Source organism: Strigops habroptila, chromosome 7 (assembly GCF_004027225.2).
Source record: "Strigops habroptila isolate Jane chromosome 7, bStrHab1.2.pri, whole genome shotgun sequence".
NCBI lineage: Eukaryota > Metazoa > Chordata > Aves > Psittaciformes > Psittacidae > Strigops > Strigops habroptila.
In genome coordinates, this window is record NC_044283.2 from 61,024,506 (window position 1) to 61,039,052 (window position 14,547).

The following is a 14,547-nucleotide window of genomic DNA, read 5'->3' on the forward strand; positions in this document are numbered from 1 at the left end:
TGTCTGCTGCAAGCATGGTAGTAATAATGAGGGTTGACTATTTCCAAACCTCTATTTTCTTGGAAGTGGTGGTGAATTAGTTCTAATGCGGCTAGTAAAGGATCTGTAGGTTTCAGTTTTGGATTCAGTGTGTGCAGTTCTCTTGCTGGTGTTTCTGCATGTGTCAGGCTTTAACAGTTCGGAAAAAAAGGTTTCATTATTCAGTATCTTCTGACACTTTGATGTCTTGACTTTAGAGGAAGGTATCAAGGCACATCTAATTAAATATGCTATGATGTGGTCTAAACTAGTGACTTCATTGTAAAACTTGTGAGAGACTGTGGAAAGGTCAGAGCTGGAAGAGAAAACTTGCTTTAAGTAACACTTACACAGGTAGAATGGCAATAATTCTTTTGCTTGCAAACTCCCCCTCCTCCCCCCCAGCCCCCCCCGCATAAGCTGTTGGAAAATGTCTTTGTTTTCTCATTTGCTTTTCATTTAGATGCTGCATTTTCCAAGAAAAACATATTTGCTGTCTACTTGGGAATTCCTTATTGTGTCCTGGAAAAGAGGCAGTACAAGCAAAACATTGCAAGTGCGTTTGTAACTATAATAATTCTGCGTGTGGTTCAATTGGCACGTGTTAATTGTAGTGGAGAACATGTGGTACAAAACAGCAATTCAGATGCATATATCCTTTTAGGTGATGAATGATGAATGATTGACATGTCTATTTTTTTCTGCATGACACATGGCTATATTCTGGTAGCTGTTATGAAGCAGCCAGCAAGCAGAAATCCGCATAGAAGCTTAATTTGTGGCAAGATGTCACATCTTGAATTCCTGTTAGGGATGCTCAAGCTCTTGACTGTTTGAGTTCCCCCTTTGTATGGCTAAGCATTTAAGGTCTTGTACGGAAGATTTAGTTTAAGGATGCAGGTCTTAACAATACCAAAATTAAAACAAACCAGAAACGTACAACTAAATAAACCTTTGGTTTGGGGTACTTCGGAAATTATGAAAACTGATGAGCAATGTAGTGTTTCAGATAGGCATTTTTATTATCTGCTGAGCTGATCATAGCATGTGAATAACTGTCATGTTTGCCTTCTTCCCTGTACTTGTTAGGCCTGCATCACCTCACCCTTGTTGGACTTTTATTCTATGAGGTGGTCAGGTAGGTTCTCTTGAACACACTGTTCATGTGCCTTCAAATGATGAGAAGCAAGCAATGACCTTATTGCGACATCTATCCGTTATAGACACTTCGGATGTGAATCAAGGAGACAGGAGTGGCACACCTTCTGCATGTAAAACGCTCTGTCACTTGCAGTTTATGAACACTAGGACAAAATGAAAACACCTTGGATCAAACATTTAATTTGGAGTTGGGGTGGAAAGATGTCTTAGTTGCTTAGGACAGTACAACTTCTGCTGTTTTCAATTAACCTTTGAAAACCTTATAAATACCTGCTCATGGTATAAAACCCATGGCATTTCAGTTAATACCCCTCACAGGCTCTTGTTATTATGTGTTCAGCTTGGCCAAATCTCAGAGTGCAGAGCAGGAGAAGGAAGGGCCACTTGGTTTTATACTGAACTCCAAAGCTGCTTCTACTACAGGGTTAAGCTGAAGTAGCAAGACTCTTGACTTTCTTTTTCTTTTTCTTTTTTTTTTTTTTGAGGGCTTTGGTAATGATTAACTCAGTGTTTCCTCCCATAATGATTTTCATTATTTGTGGCTATAAACTGGAATGTTTATAATCAATCTTGTAAAATAATTAAGACAACAATCATCAAGAAAAACTTGTCCACCAGTAGCGGGGTTCTCTAAGCACATCATAATGCAGTAGACAAATAACTAGCTTTTAGTGAACAACTTCCTCTGTGGCTTCTGAGTTTGCAAATTAAGTGCCTTATTCAGGAAATGGTTGTGGCCATTATAGCAGTTAAGTGGAAAATAAAGTATTTAAGGTCATTTTTGAGTTATGTTTCAAAGGGAAATTGAAGATAGTTGGGGGGTTGTCTCCCACAGGTTGTTGTAACAATGTAAAGCTAAAAAATGTCAAAATGCAAGTTCTATGCAACTTGCAGTTTGCACCAGCCAAGCTCCCAGCAGCAGCAGTATGAAGGATGAGCTACTGAAAAACGCACTGGGTAAACAGCGACCCTTCTTCAAGGTGTTCAGATACTCTGAAAAATACCATGCTCCTGTGAATTCAGATGCTGGAAATAGCAAATCTAAAACACTGCTTCTAATGAGGTGCATAAGTAACAGTTTGTCTTAAACATCAGAGGAATATGAATTCAGATATTAATTTTTAATTTTTAATTTTTTAAAATTTTTATGTTTAAGCACTTTTTGAGTGTAGAAACATATTCTGCAATATGAAAATACCAAAAATGGAACAAAAAGGTTTGGGGATATTCTTAGTTACAAGTGCTTAGAAGAGAGGACATCTCTGCCATGTGCAAGCAGGGATTAATATTAAAGACGCTAAGTCATGGTCTTAGGGCCAGGATTAATGCCCATCATCTGCACAGTGAGTAGTGTCTTCTAGAACCGTACAGAGCTTGCTGTACTCCAGTGTAGATCACAGTCATTGGAACATGGCTTTGGAAGAGATCTGTGATCCCTGCCCCCATTGCATCAATAGTTGATTTCCTAAGCTATGGTACAACACTATAAGAAACATCTCTGAATAGCGGCATTGCAAGCACGGTAATTTTTTATATATTTTTGTGCTTTTTCAGGTGTCCTACAGACTTTCTGAAGTCTGGGCCACAGTTAGCATATTTGCATTTTTTTACTTGTGTCCTGGTTTTGGCTGGGACAGTTATTTTTCTTCCCAGTAGCTGGCACAGTGCTGTGTTTTGGATTTAGTGTGAGAATAATATTGATAACACACTGATGTTTTAGTTATTGCTGAGTAGTGCTTATACTAAGTGAAGGACTTTTCAATCTCTCATGCTCTGCCGGTAAGGAGGGGTACAGGATACTGGGAGGCAGCAGAGACAGGACACCTGATCCAAACTAGTTAAAGAGGTGTTCCATACCACAGCACGTCATGCCCGGTATATAAACTGGGGGGAGTTACCTGGAAGGGACTGATTGCTGCTTGAGTCGGACTGTGTATCAGTCAGCAGGTGGTGAGCAATTGTGTTGCTCATCACTCTTGTTTATTCATTCTTTTTTCCTCTCCCCTTTTAGTTTTATGTTTCTCTCCTTGTTCCTTCCCTCATCACTGTTAGTAGTAGTAGTATTATATTGTACTTTAGTTTAGTTATTAAACTGTTCTTATCTCAGCCCATGGGTTTTACTTTCTTTTGATTTTCCTCCTCATCCCACCTGGGGAGAGGAGAAGGGTCACGGATGAGCAAGCGGCTGAGTGGTACTGAGTTGCCAGCTGTGTTTAAACCATGACCACTTGTATTAATTATAGACAATATCTGTCTAAGAATTATTCAACTGTGGAATAGAGAAAGTATTGATCATGTTTTTCAAAGAAGTAAGTGACGTAAAACCCATTCAAGAATTTAATTTTGGGCATGTGTGTGGTACATAAAGTGAATAAGAAAAACACAGGCCTGACATTAAAAAAGAGAATTGCTCTTCCTGTTGTTCCCTGTTTCCCTTGTGCATGTGTATAGTGCCAGCTCACGGTCTTGGGTTCTAAAAAGAGAAAAACACTTTTAAAACGAAAACGATGGTGTTTTCCCTCGGACTAGTGTCCCTGGAAAGAGCGCCGGGGTGTGTGGAGAGTCCGGGGTAGAGCCCTGCGCAGCGGGGAGGGACCGCCTGCAGGACCCTGGTCAGCTCCCGACCGACCGGGACCGCGCCGGACCCCCGCCTCCCCAAGGCCGCAACAGCGCTGTGCCTAGGTATAGGCTTAGGCCTTGACTTTGGACAGCGAGATTTGAACAGCCTTATCTTCTCCACCTGTGTTCTTTACAAAGGTCAGTCACTGAGAACACTGAAGTGTAACTTCCTGGCAAAGATCAATTGATTAAGAGGAAAAGGTGATAGCCTATAAGGAGAGTTACCATGTAATGGCTGGGATTGTAGGCCACCTTAATTCTGCGGTGCCTTAGGGATTGGGGCAAGAGGGAGGACATAACTCTGCTGTCTTCCAAAATGCCAAAAATACTCAGAAAAAGGGGAGAAAATAATATTATTGAGGAAAAGTAGGAAAGGAAAGCAGTCACATTTGTGGAAATAGATTAAGGAGAAAAAAATCCTGAGATCTGTGATGAGGAATTTGGAAAGAGTGGGAAACAGAAATAGTATAGGGGTGGTGAAAAAAGTTTTCAAGCGCAATCAGAGTTCCCAGAGCTGTTAAGAACTGATGAACCTGAGGTGGCAGGGCAGGCTGGAAGCTGCTTGGGAATGTAAGGAGGCGAGGCAGGTCAGGAGGAGGTTCAGGTCTCGAGAAAGCCAGGCACTGAGCTAGAGGCATCTCTCTGCCTTGTTGCTGCGCCAGGGCTGAGTGCAGCCTTCTGACTCTCTGGAGTTGGGGTGTTTGTAACATTAGAACAAGTGAAGTAAATTCTGTGAAATCATCAGCACCTTTAGTGTTGGCTTTGAGCGAGGGGAAAAATAGTCTTGACAGTCTACTCTGATGGTGGCAGTTTGTTACTGTCACCAAAATATGTACTGCCTATTTTGCATTTGGGTTAGACACACAACCTGTATAGATGATGTCTTCCTGAGTGGTCATTAGTGAATACTGAAGAAACAGCTGCAGTGTTGGAGTCATGCAAGAAATTATTCTGAGTAATGCTCTGTAGGACACTTGGTCACTTCACAGTTTGGTTTTGGATTATTCTTTTCGAGCTGGAGGGTTCGAGTCCTTGTGTATGTATGTATGAGATTGCGCCAGCAACCTCTTTTCATTGTACAAAGGGGCTGTTTTCTCATGCGTTCCATTTCCTTTTTTTTTTTGTTTGTTTCTTAATGTGACATTAAACCACCAGGAAACCCTTCTCCTTACTCCATAAAAGGCTAGTTTGAGATGTAAGTGACAGAATGTTTTGGAAGTTTGGAGATTCCTGTTAAACTCATGTGTTCTATGTCAGCTGTAGTATTTCTGGAAAAATATATCTTCATACTTTATGTATGTGGGCTGTAAAAGTGTCTAGAATGTGAAGATTCTTGAGCACAGTAGGTAATGACACAACATCTGAGTCCTGGCCTTCTTATAAATATTTATTGGGATATATTTGTCTCCTACAACATCTACAGTTTCACTAGTACACCACTGTTGTCTTTTAAAAGGTAATATAAATATTATCAGTTCCTAAAGCAATGTTTTTGACTCTGAATAATGTTTTCTGACATAATAACTAATGATCTCGTGTGTTTGCTTTTTGGTTTTTTTTTCCTTCATAGGAAGCAGATTTGGAAAAAAGCCTTCGTGAGTTGGATCTTAGAACTGATTTAGATGTTCCCGATATTCCTCCACCAACAGACAGGACTCCAGAAATCCTCAAAAGGGCTTTGTCAGGCTTGTCTGCCAGGTATAGTAAAACCAACAGATCTCAAATTTAACAGCTGCTGGCTAAAATTCTTACAGATTATGTTGCAGTTTTAATTTTTACAAGTTGTTCTGCAGTTTTAAATTTCATGTGATGCACATGTAAATTCAAGGATAAATTTTTACTGGGTAACATTGATTTATTTGTGCTTTGGTAGTTCCTTCAGTGTAGCTTTTTTTGCATATACCAGAAGATTGTTCACTGCGTGCATTTCTAAGTACACTGCTGCAACGTTTAGCTACAGTTTGCATAAACATTTGCCGGTACTCGATCTGAGCATTGCAATAAAAGGCGCTAAAGAATAATATTTGGTTTTGATATCCAGAGTAACTAATTCTGGGGTTATAATAAACTGATTTCCTATATTCAAGGCTAAGGAGGGTGGTATTTGTGTATGAATGAAAAGTAAAGAAGTGTAAATTCTCTGGGTGAGCTTTGCTAGCTTTTTCTGACAGCATTTCCACTTCTAAATAATTTTTCTTTGTAGTTAAATACAACATAGCTTTTCATACCTTTTGAAGCAATATTTATTTTTTTTTCCTGCCATCTCTTTTCAAACCCAGGTTTCTGCCTCCAAACCCTGTTCAAAGGAGCTTAATGGCTAGCAAATGCAAGGGGAGGTGTATGTGCATAGTTAGACAGATAATCATGGGGACTTGCTTATTGACAGAGGAAAAATAAAGTTCCTAGTATAATTTTTTTATACAGTCCCTTTTACAACATTTGATCAGTCAAATCCTTTGGAGGTGGCAATTCACATCACATTTTTTCACTAATGCAATGAGAGAGCATGGGTGTGTGATAGATCACATACTAAAAAACTACCTAGTAAAATGCATGTGTACATTGTATATATCTTCTGCTCAATGTAAGAAACCAAGCAATATCGAATGTATATTTTAGATGCACTTTAGGTATTGCAAGAGTCAGAAGAAGGACCTCTAATCCAGACTATGATTAAAAACTTCCAAGTCCTTACATAAAAACTGATCTCCAGTAGTTATCTCCAATAGCAGTGTGAAACTACTTTTTTTTGTTTGTTTTTTACTTGCTCCTTTTCTAATCTGTTGTCTGTGTTGTGATGTCTGGGAGCTGTAAACAAATTTATTCCCAGGTTTCAAAAAGCATGTTTCTAAACTGCACCAGCTGTGGGCAGAATGTGGTGTTCTCTACTGCCATCACGATGCAAGGAGTATCTAGTTCCTGCCACTTGCAGTCTTCACTTGCCATGTTAAATGCTATGGAAGTCTTAGGTCTCCAAAGGGCACTTGCATGGCCATACCTTAGAGCCTGCAACTAAGAGGTGCAGGCAAAACTTTTCCTGTTTTACATGCTTGAAATTCTTTATTGGAGTGTTTGCACAAAAGTGCACAAAGGTTCTTTGAGTGCAAAATTAAATTCTTGGTGCTTCATGAATGCTAGATTCAAAATTACATGCTAATTTAGTAACTGGCAGTCCCACCAGAGCTGTTGTCATAATATGCAACATGAGTGAGTTGCAATGTAACTCTCAGAAATATTGGCCTTTAGAGGAATCCGTAACTTTCCAGGGGAGAGTTAGAATACAACTTGTTGGGTGGCTTCCTACGTTGTGGAGCTTGTCTTACTGAAGCTGTCTTTCCAGTGCTACACTTGTCAACACCTTCAAGATACTGTATGATAGTTTAACATTATTCTTAAGGGAAGTTGAATTCTTTTAAAGGACCCTTCCTCATCATAGATATGCCACTAGGACCTAGCTTCTACTCTATAGCCCATGAGCCCATGTCATAGAACGTAAAGCATCTGTTGCAATAAAACCTGTTGTGCCTTTCTTCTGATACTTAAGACAAATCCAATTAGTGGTTTTAGCTGCAATTAACCTGCCAGTGAATAACCTTGAACATCAGATTAATATAGTTGAAGTTTACATTAAAACTATGATGCAAAACCAAGAGTGTCCCATGAATCACCTGATTCAGCAATGAAACACAAGACTGATATAAAGCAAAATATTAGAAAGAATTTCTTTAAGTGATAGTAGGGGATTTTGTGTTTAGCAGTAACTTGTGATTAGATGGTTCAGTGTAATTTTAGAGGCAAAATTCTTGAAGGGGAAAACAGGCAAAAGAGGAGAAAAACTCTATGTAAAAAAGAATATGAACAATAAAATACATGCTATTGAAGACTAGAAACATTTTCACGGCAGAGTGGAGCACGTGATGAGGGTTTGTTTGGTGGGGTTTCTTTTATTATTATTATTTTTATTTAACTGGCTTCTTGATTTTTGTCTTCTACAAGCCTTTGGAGACAAGGGGTAGAGATGTGGTGGTATGGGAAACGACATTTTGGTCACTCTAGAAATTACACACAAAAAACCCCAACATCATCATCAAAGACTTCCCAGTTTGTGTTTTTTTTAAAAAGGAACCCTTACTTTTGCAAAGAAGGCATTCTGCACCTCAGATACTGTGTTCAGTTTTGGGCCCCTCACGTCAAAAAAGACAATGAGGTGCTGGAGTCTGTCCAAAGAGCAGTGAAGCTGGTGAAGACTGGCTGGAAAGCTGCCTGGTGGAAAAGGACCTTGGGGTATTGGTTGACAGCCAGCTGAATATAGGCCAGCAGCATGCCCAGGTGGCCAAGAAGGCCAAGAGCATCCTGTCCTGTATCAGAACTAATGTGGCCAGCAGGACTAGGGTAGTGATTGTCCCTCTGTTCTCAGCAGTGGTGAGGCCACAGTTTTGTGACCCTCACTACAAGAAAGATATTGAGGTGGTGGAGCCTGTCCAAAGAAAAGCAATGAAGCAGGTGAAGGGTCTAGCGCAAAAGTCCTATGAAGAATGGCTGAGGGAACTGGGGTTGTCTAGCTTGGAGGAAAGGAGGATCAGGGGAGACCTTATCCCTCTCTATAACTACCTGAAAGGTGGTTGTAGTGAGGTGGGTGTTGGTCTTTTCTCCCAAGTAATAAGCAATAGGACAAAAGGAAATGGCCTCAAGCCAGGGGAGGTTTAGATTGGATATTAAGAAAACTGTCTTCTCAGAATGCATTGTTAAGCACTGGAACAAGCTGCCCAGGGAAGTGACTGAGTCACCATCCCTGGACGTATGTAAAAGACATGTAGCTGTGGCATTTAGGGACATGGTTTAGTGGTGGACCTGGCAGTGCTGGGTTAATGGTTGGACTTGATGATCTTAAAGGTCTTTTCCAACCTGAATGATTTTGTGATTTTATGGTAACAGGAATTTCTATTCTACTTTCCTTAGGTAGCCGCTTGCAGCTGCAAAAGTTTATGAGGGCAAAAAAGTACAGCTAGTTTGATCCATCACCCCTTATTGTCACGTGTTTTTCTGTGCTGGTTCCAGCACTCACAAGAGCACATGACTGCTTTCAAAAGATAACCCTCTACCTGGCAAAATAGCTACTTTTCTGCTATGGAAAGTTGGTGATCGTCTGTTTGGTTGGTTTTTGTTTGATACTTTTTTGGCTGTTACTCTCAGAGTTGTGTCCTTTTTACCTGCAGCCTTTCTTTCATATGTAAGCCTTTATATGGCTGGGCACCTAGCAATCTTGCTGATCATGTGTTGTTTTTTGAGGGTCATGATGTATTTTCATAACAGCTTCTGTATGGGGCTGATCCATATAATCGCAAATTACATTTGGGGAGGAAGCATGGAAGAAGAAGAAAGGTGGCTAACTTTAATTTCTTTGACTGTGTATCCTGGTTAGTTGGATAGTTGTTTGATTCTGTGTTTCCTGTGTTTCATGAAACATGAAAATTTCTGGAACTCCCACTGTTTCTAATACACTTTAATCTTTAGTGAGTAAAGGAAGTGGCATTTATTTTCATTTATAACTGCTTGGTTTTTATTATCTTTTTTTTTTTTAATAGATGGAAAAATTGGTGGATTCGTGGAATTCTCAGTCTAGCTATGATTTCTGGGTTTTTTCTGGTCATATACCTGGGATCGTTTATGCTGATGCTTCTGGTAAGTTTGTTTAAATACATTCTACCATGCAAGTGTTACTTAGTCACTTGTTTGTTGTGCCGAACAGAACTGGAAGCAAACCACACAGGTAATTCAGAGCATTTGTCTCTTACTTGTGTAAATGTAAATACTTTTTAAAAACATTGGACGGATTCACAACTGGGTGTTGTCAATAAAGCATTTCTTATATACTGTAATTAATTTGGATTTTTAAAGTAGGAATTAAAGTTGAATGATTGTTGCCTTGAAGTTTACCAAACTACCGTAATCCATTTCCTTGTGCAGTTCACATCACCTACTGTTACATTCTTTGAGGTTTGTTTTAAGAAAATGATCCCCCCAAAAAACCAAGCAAAAAATCCAAACCAAACCAAAATAAAAATCAAACCAAAAATCAAAACAAAACTCAAAAAACCAAAGACACAAAAGTTTAATTTCTGAAGCTGAGGAAAGGAGGCAGCTCTGGTCTGCTGTCTGTGACCAGCATTGAATGCCTTTGCTCAGGCATGCTATGTTAATTCCCCACTTCTTTATGGGGCTACCTTGTAGCCTTTGGTTTATCCATAGAATGGAGGTAGATCCCTTTCCAAGGTACACAGATAAAGTGAATTTTTAGGTGATGAAGTGAAATAATAATACCCATGCATATCCGGTTAGCATTTACTAATTCTTTCCATCATTTCTGGTATTTTTATTGGATAATGGCTTAACTGTCTTTGCCAGTCATGGCAAGTAAGAGGCAGGGATGTGGCTTCTAAAACGCTGAAATTGGTACTTGTGGGTGACTACTTTGATTTTTTGAGTCTAAGTTTGTTTAACTGTCAAAATGTGCTTTTGCTTTTTTCATGGCCTCCTGTGAAACACCTTTTGGATTGTGTTCATAGAATCATTTCCATCAAGGTTGGAAAAGACCTTTAAGATCATCAAGTCCAACCATTAACCCAGCACTGCCAGGTCCACCATTAAACCATGTCCCTAAATGCCACAGCTACATGTCTTTTACATACGTCCAGGGATGGTGACTCAGCCACTTCCCTGGGCAGAGTATTCCAATGCTTGACAATCCTTTCTGAGAAGAAATTTTTCCTAATATCCAGTCTAAACCTCCCCTGGTGCAACTTGAGGCCATTTCCTCTTGTCCTATTGCTTGTTACTTGGGAGAAAAGACCTAAATCCACCTCGCTGCAGCCTCCTTCCAGGCAGTTATAGAGAGCGATAAGGTCTCAGGTGAATGACCTAACAAGCTAGTAATTTATTGTTTTATTGGTGGAGGATTTTCTTTATTGTGTGTGAAAAAACAAACAAACAAAAAAAAGCCCCTTTAAAGTGTACGTGATTGTAGGGAGGTATTTTTTTTTCACAATCCTTCCTTTTGTAGTCTCTTACCCTTCAGAATGATGATAACTAACAAAAGGGAACTAATCAATTTGCAGTGTAATTCATTATATTAGTGGTGTACTCTGAGATTGCAATTATGGGCAAAGTTACCAAGAGATGAACCAAAAAGTAATTAAAGTTACTACAGAATTGGAATAGAGTTCTTCCTCTGTAACATAAAGCAAAAACTGTCTTCTAATATAGTAAACTGTTCATAAAGTTGACATTTGACACTACATCTCAAAGAATGGAGGGAAAAAACAGTTTTGTTAATGAATTATTTCATTTCAACGGAATCAAATAGTTTGCATTTAAACAAAAGTTTACGCAAATACTGAGACTGAAAATGCCCAGGAATTTGTAGGAAGGGTAATCCAGTGAAGTTTGGAGGACAAGCCTTGAGACTGCTCTAAAAAGTTGAGGCACATTTTATGTTTGCCTGCTGCTAAGGTAACAGGCACAAGCTTCCATGCGTTTGGACCCGAGTGTCCTTTTCCCCTGTAAGGTGCAGTCCTTTAAATGTTGCTCTCATGTATAGCGTTGAGGTTTTGTAATGTAGGCTAAGCAGAAGAAAGCACGCAAAATAGGGGAGCTTCAAAATTAACTCACTGAGGTGGTGTAAGACTGTTCTAAACTGTGTTCACATGTTGAGCAAGATGAAATTTATTCATGAATGCAGGTGGTAAGAGAATACTGCAAAGCCTAGCATGCTGACATGTGCTGTCAGTGCGGGTAGGTTCTTACTCCTGCCTCTGCACAGGGTTACTGACCTGTGTTTGGCAATACTTGATATCTGGGAAGGGTGATCTGCTTGGTGTCTGTGGATGAGGCAAAACCGGCAGAGAGTCCTTCGGACACCAAAGACTGACAGAACCTACTACCAGACTTGCCTGGGCAAGACCTGAAGCACTGATATCAGCAGAACAAAATTAAGGCCATGGAGGGTGTGACATTAAGACCTGGATTAGATGAGCTTTGTTTCTAATCAGCAATGCTAATTGCCCTTAATGAGATGTTTGCAACTGGAAGACCTGGGTGTCAAAGTTCTGTTGTACAGCTAGTTTTTTTCCACTGGGATTAGAAAATATTTCTTAAACTAAATTTACAGATAAAACCTAGCCAAAAGAAATAGAAGAGCCTTCTTTACTGCAAGTATGTTTGACCTGCTGCTGCCAAACTGTTTTAATGAAGAAAAGTCAGGAGTTTTCCTTTGTTTCATGAAGAGTATTCTTGCAGCTAGCCCAGTGTGCTTTTTCTCAGCATGCCTAGGGCTTTTGAGGTTTTTTTGGGGAGGTTAAAATGGAGCTTTAGTCCTTGTTGGACTTGTTTTGAAGCTGTCTGTTTTCTGTGTGGAATTTGAATTCAGAATAGTATGTCTCCTTAGTGCAGGTTGCAGTACTACTTTGCTGCCTTTAAGAACTAACTGGAGCATATCTACATGTTTTTTTTATTTCTCTTATTTTAGGTCTTAAGCATCCAAGTGAAGTGTTACCATGAAATCATTACTATAGGTTACAGAGTCTACCACTCGTATGATTTACCGTGGTTTAGATCCCTCAGCTGGTGAGTAGCAAGCAAGAACATCAATAAGCAAGGATATAAAACTTGAATCTTTGTGTCCCGTCATGGTGGAATAATAGTTTTGCAGGACATGTGCCATCGTAGAACTTGACATCTGCCTCTAATACAGGATTCTGTAGTTGTCTTCCACCCGTGAACTTGAACAAGCCAGTTGGCCTTTTACTACTTTATTTTTTTTCCTTGTTATAAATATGTATATATGTACACGTATATGTATGCATGCATATATGCTTTAAGCCAGAACTGAGCATGCATAAGATATCTAAAAATACGCGTAGGCAAATAATCGCCTGATATGTATTAACTGAACTGCTTTAGTTTTGGTTTGGTTTGTTTGTTTATTTTTTTGCCTGTTAACATTGCATAAGAAGTAAATAGAACAGATACCTTAAAGGCTCCTCTTTACACACACAGAGAATTAAAATAACAGACAAGTTTTAAATCCTTTCCAATTGTGCACTTATGGGAAGGTGTTGGACACATGTAGTCTCTAAGGTGATTAAGGATATAATTCTTTAGACATGACCTATGTTGTGTTGTTTTGGTTTTGTGTTGGGTTTGTTTTTTTTAAGGAATTGAAATGTCTGAGTTATTCTCTATCTCTTGTCACATTGCTTCTTCACTTCTATAAGCAACTTTACTGTATAATGTGGTAGATTTCTGCTATTGACTCTTCTGTAAATACTAATCTGTTTCCCTCTGGTCACTGCTGGATTATCCAGGGGACTGATCTATTGTCTGCTTTATTCCATAGCTTCTGGAATTACAGCTAGAGCAGACTCATACGAGAATGATTCTGTGGTCTTGCCAAAATTTTTAGAAAAGGAGATGTGCACTCTACCACTTAGTCTACTTTGGCAGTTGACCACTGTCACTTTAGTATGTGGAGCTCAAAACCAACTCCTCTTTTTTGTCACAGTAGTTAATGTCAAAGCTCCTTTCAGTCCAACATCTTGCCATGAGTCTAAATATTAAGATATTTCAGGGAGATTGAAGAATCCTGTTAGTAATCTGAACATCAAATATTTGGCTTATTTAGAGATGTGAAGTCTTGCAAAGTGAGTGTCAACATCTACTGGGGGGAAGCGAATGCGTACTGATCGCTCCCAAGCATCCAGAGATCCAGTCTTGAATCAGAAGTTTTGTATCTTCTGTGACTGACAGAAGATAAAAGATAAAGAGTATGTTGCCTTGAGAAGTGCATCTCTTAGTGGTTTTGGATTTGCTATTTATTGGTTTTTATTGAGTGCTGTCTTGGCATTTGAGGATCCCAAATGAACTCTCGAAAGCTGAGTAACTGAACTTATATGACAACGCGTGACAGAATTAATTGCGTACTGACTGTTTTGACTGAAAGGGGAAGATCCTTCAAAAAGAGATGGCTGAAAGTGACATTTCACTCAGTTGAACTTTGAGTGTGGACATACTCTCACAAAATTGTTTCATATAAGTCGTAGAAATAGCTGCATTTACTGGTTAGTTGGTGGATTTAACCTTGTAAGGTTATTCCTCAGTCAAGAAAGCTAAAAGGCAAAGCATGTGGTGGAGTGGAGCAGGAGATGCAGCAGTAACTTTCAAATGAGAATCTTCAGGCCAGGTAGCCAAAGTATAGTTATATTCAGGTCCTCAAGCCCTATGTCAGATTCACTGTCCTATAACCTCAGAGGATTCATTATGCAAGTACCTTTTTTCCTGTTTGTAAGTCAGAAATCAGAAACTACCCTTATTAGGATACAGGAAAAGAATATGCAGAATTGCTTGTACCAGTACTGATAATAGCCAATACTTGTTCTGTGCTTACAGAATATCTGAAAAGGACTTCCGTAGGTGTGGAATATTCAACACTAGTTAAGGATTAAGAGAATTTTCCAACTGTATCCTGCAAAATGTGTTTGTTTTTCTAGTGTGGTTGATTTAGAAGAAGTAAATGATGAAAATTGCCTTGTCAGAGGAGACACCAGGAGTATAAGACTGGGTTTATACTTGAATTTTGTTTTCATCACCCGTCTCTTCTACCCTTCTGGTTTTCCTTTTGTCTGGTGCTTTATGTTGTAGTTTTTTGTTTGTTTATGTTTTTTAGAGTTAGACTTAAATACATATTATCTTGTT

At 39.2% G+C, this 14,547-nt stretch overlaps 1 protein-coding gene across 1 annotated transcript in view; it reads left to right on the top strand.

The window, feature by feature from the left end:
* The window catches only part of CDS1 (CDP-diacylglycerol synthase 1), a 33,771-nt gene that overhangs the window by 3,887 nt on the left and 15,337 nt on the right, over nt 1-14,547 (top strand). The window contains exons 2-4 of the mRNA XM_030492985.1: nt 5,369-5,496; nt 9,384-9,480; nt 12,323-12,420. Coding sequence (XP_030348845.1) covers nt 5,369-5,496; nt 9,384-9,480; nt 12,323-12,420 — 323 coding nt within the window. The remainder of the gene's footprint in view (nt 1-5,368; nt 5,497-9,383; nt 9,481-12,322; nt 12,421-14,547) is intronic.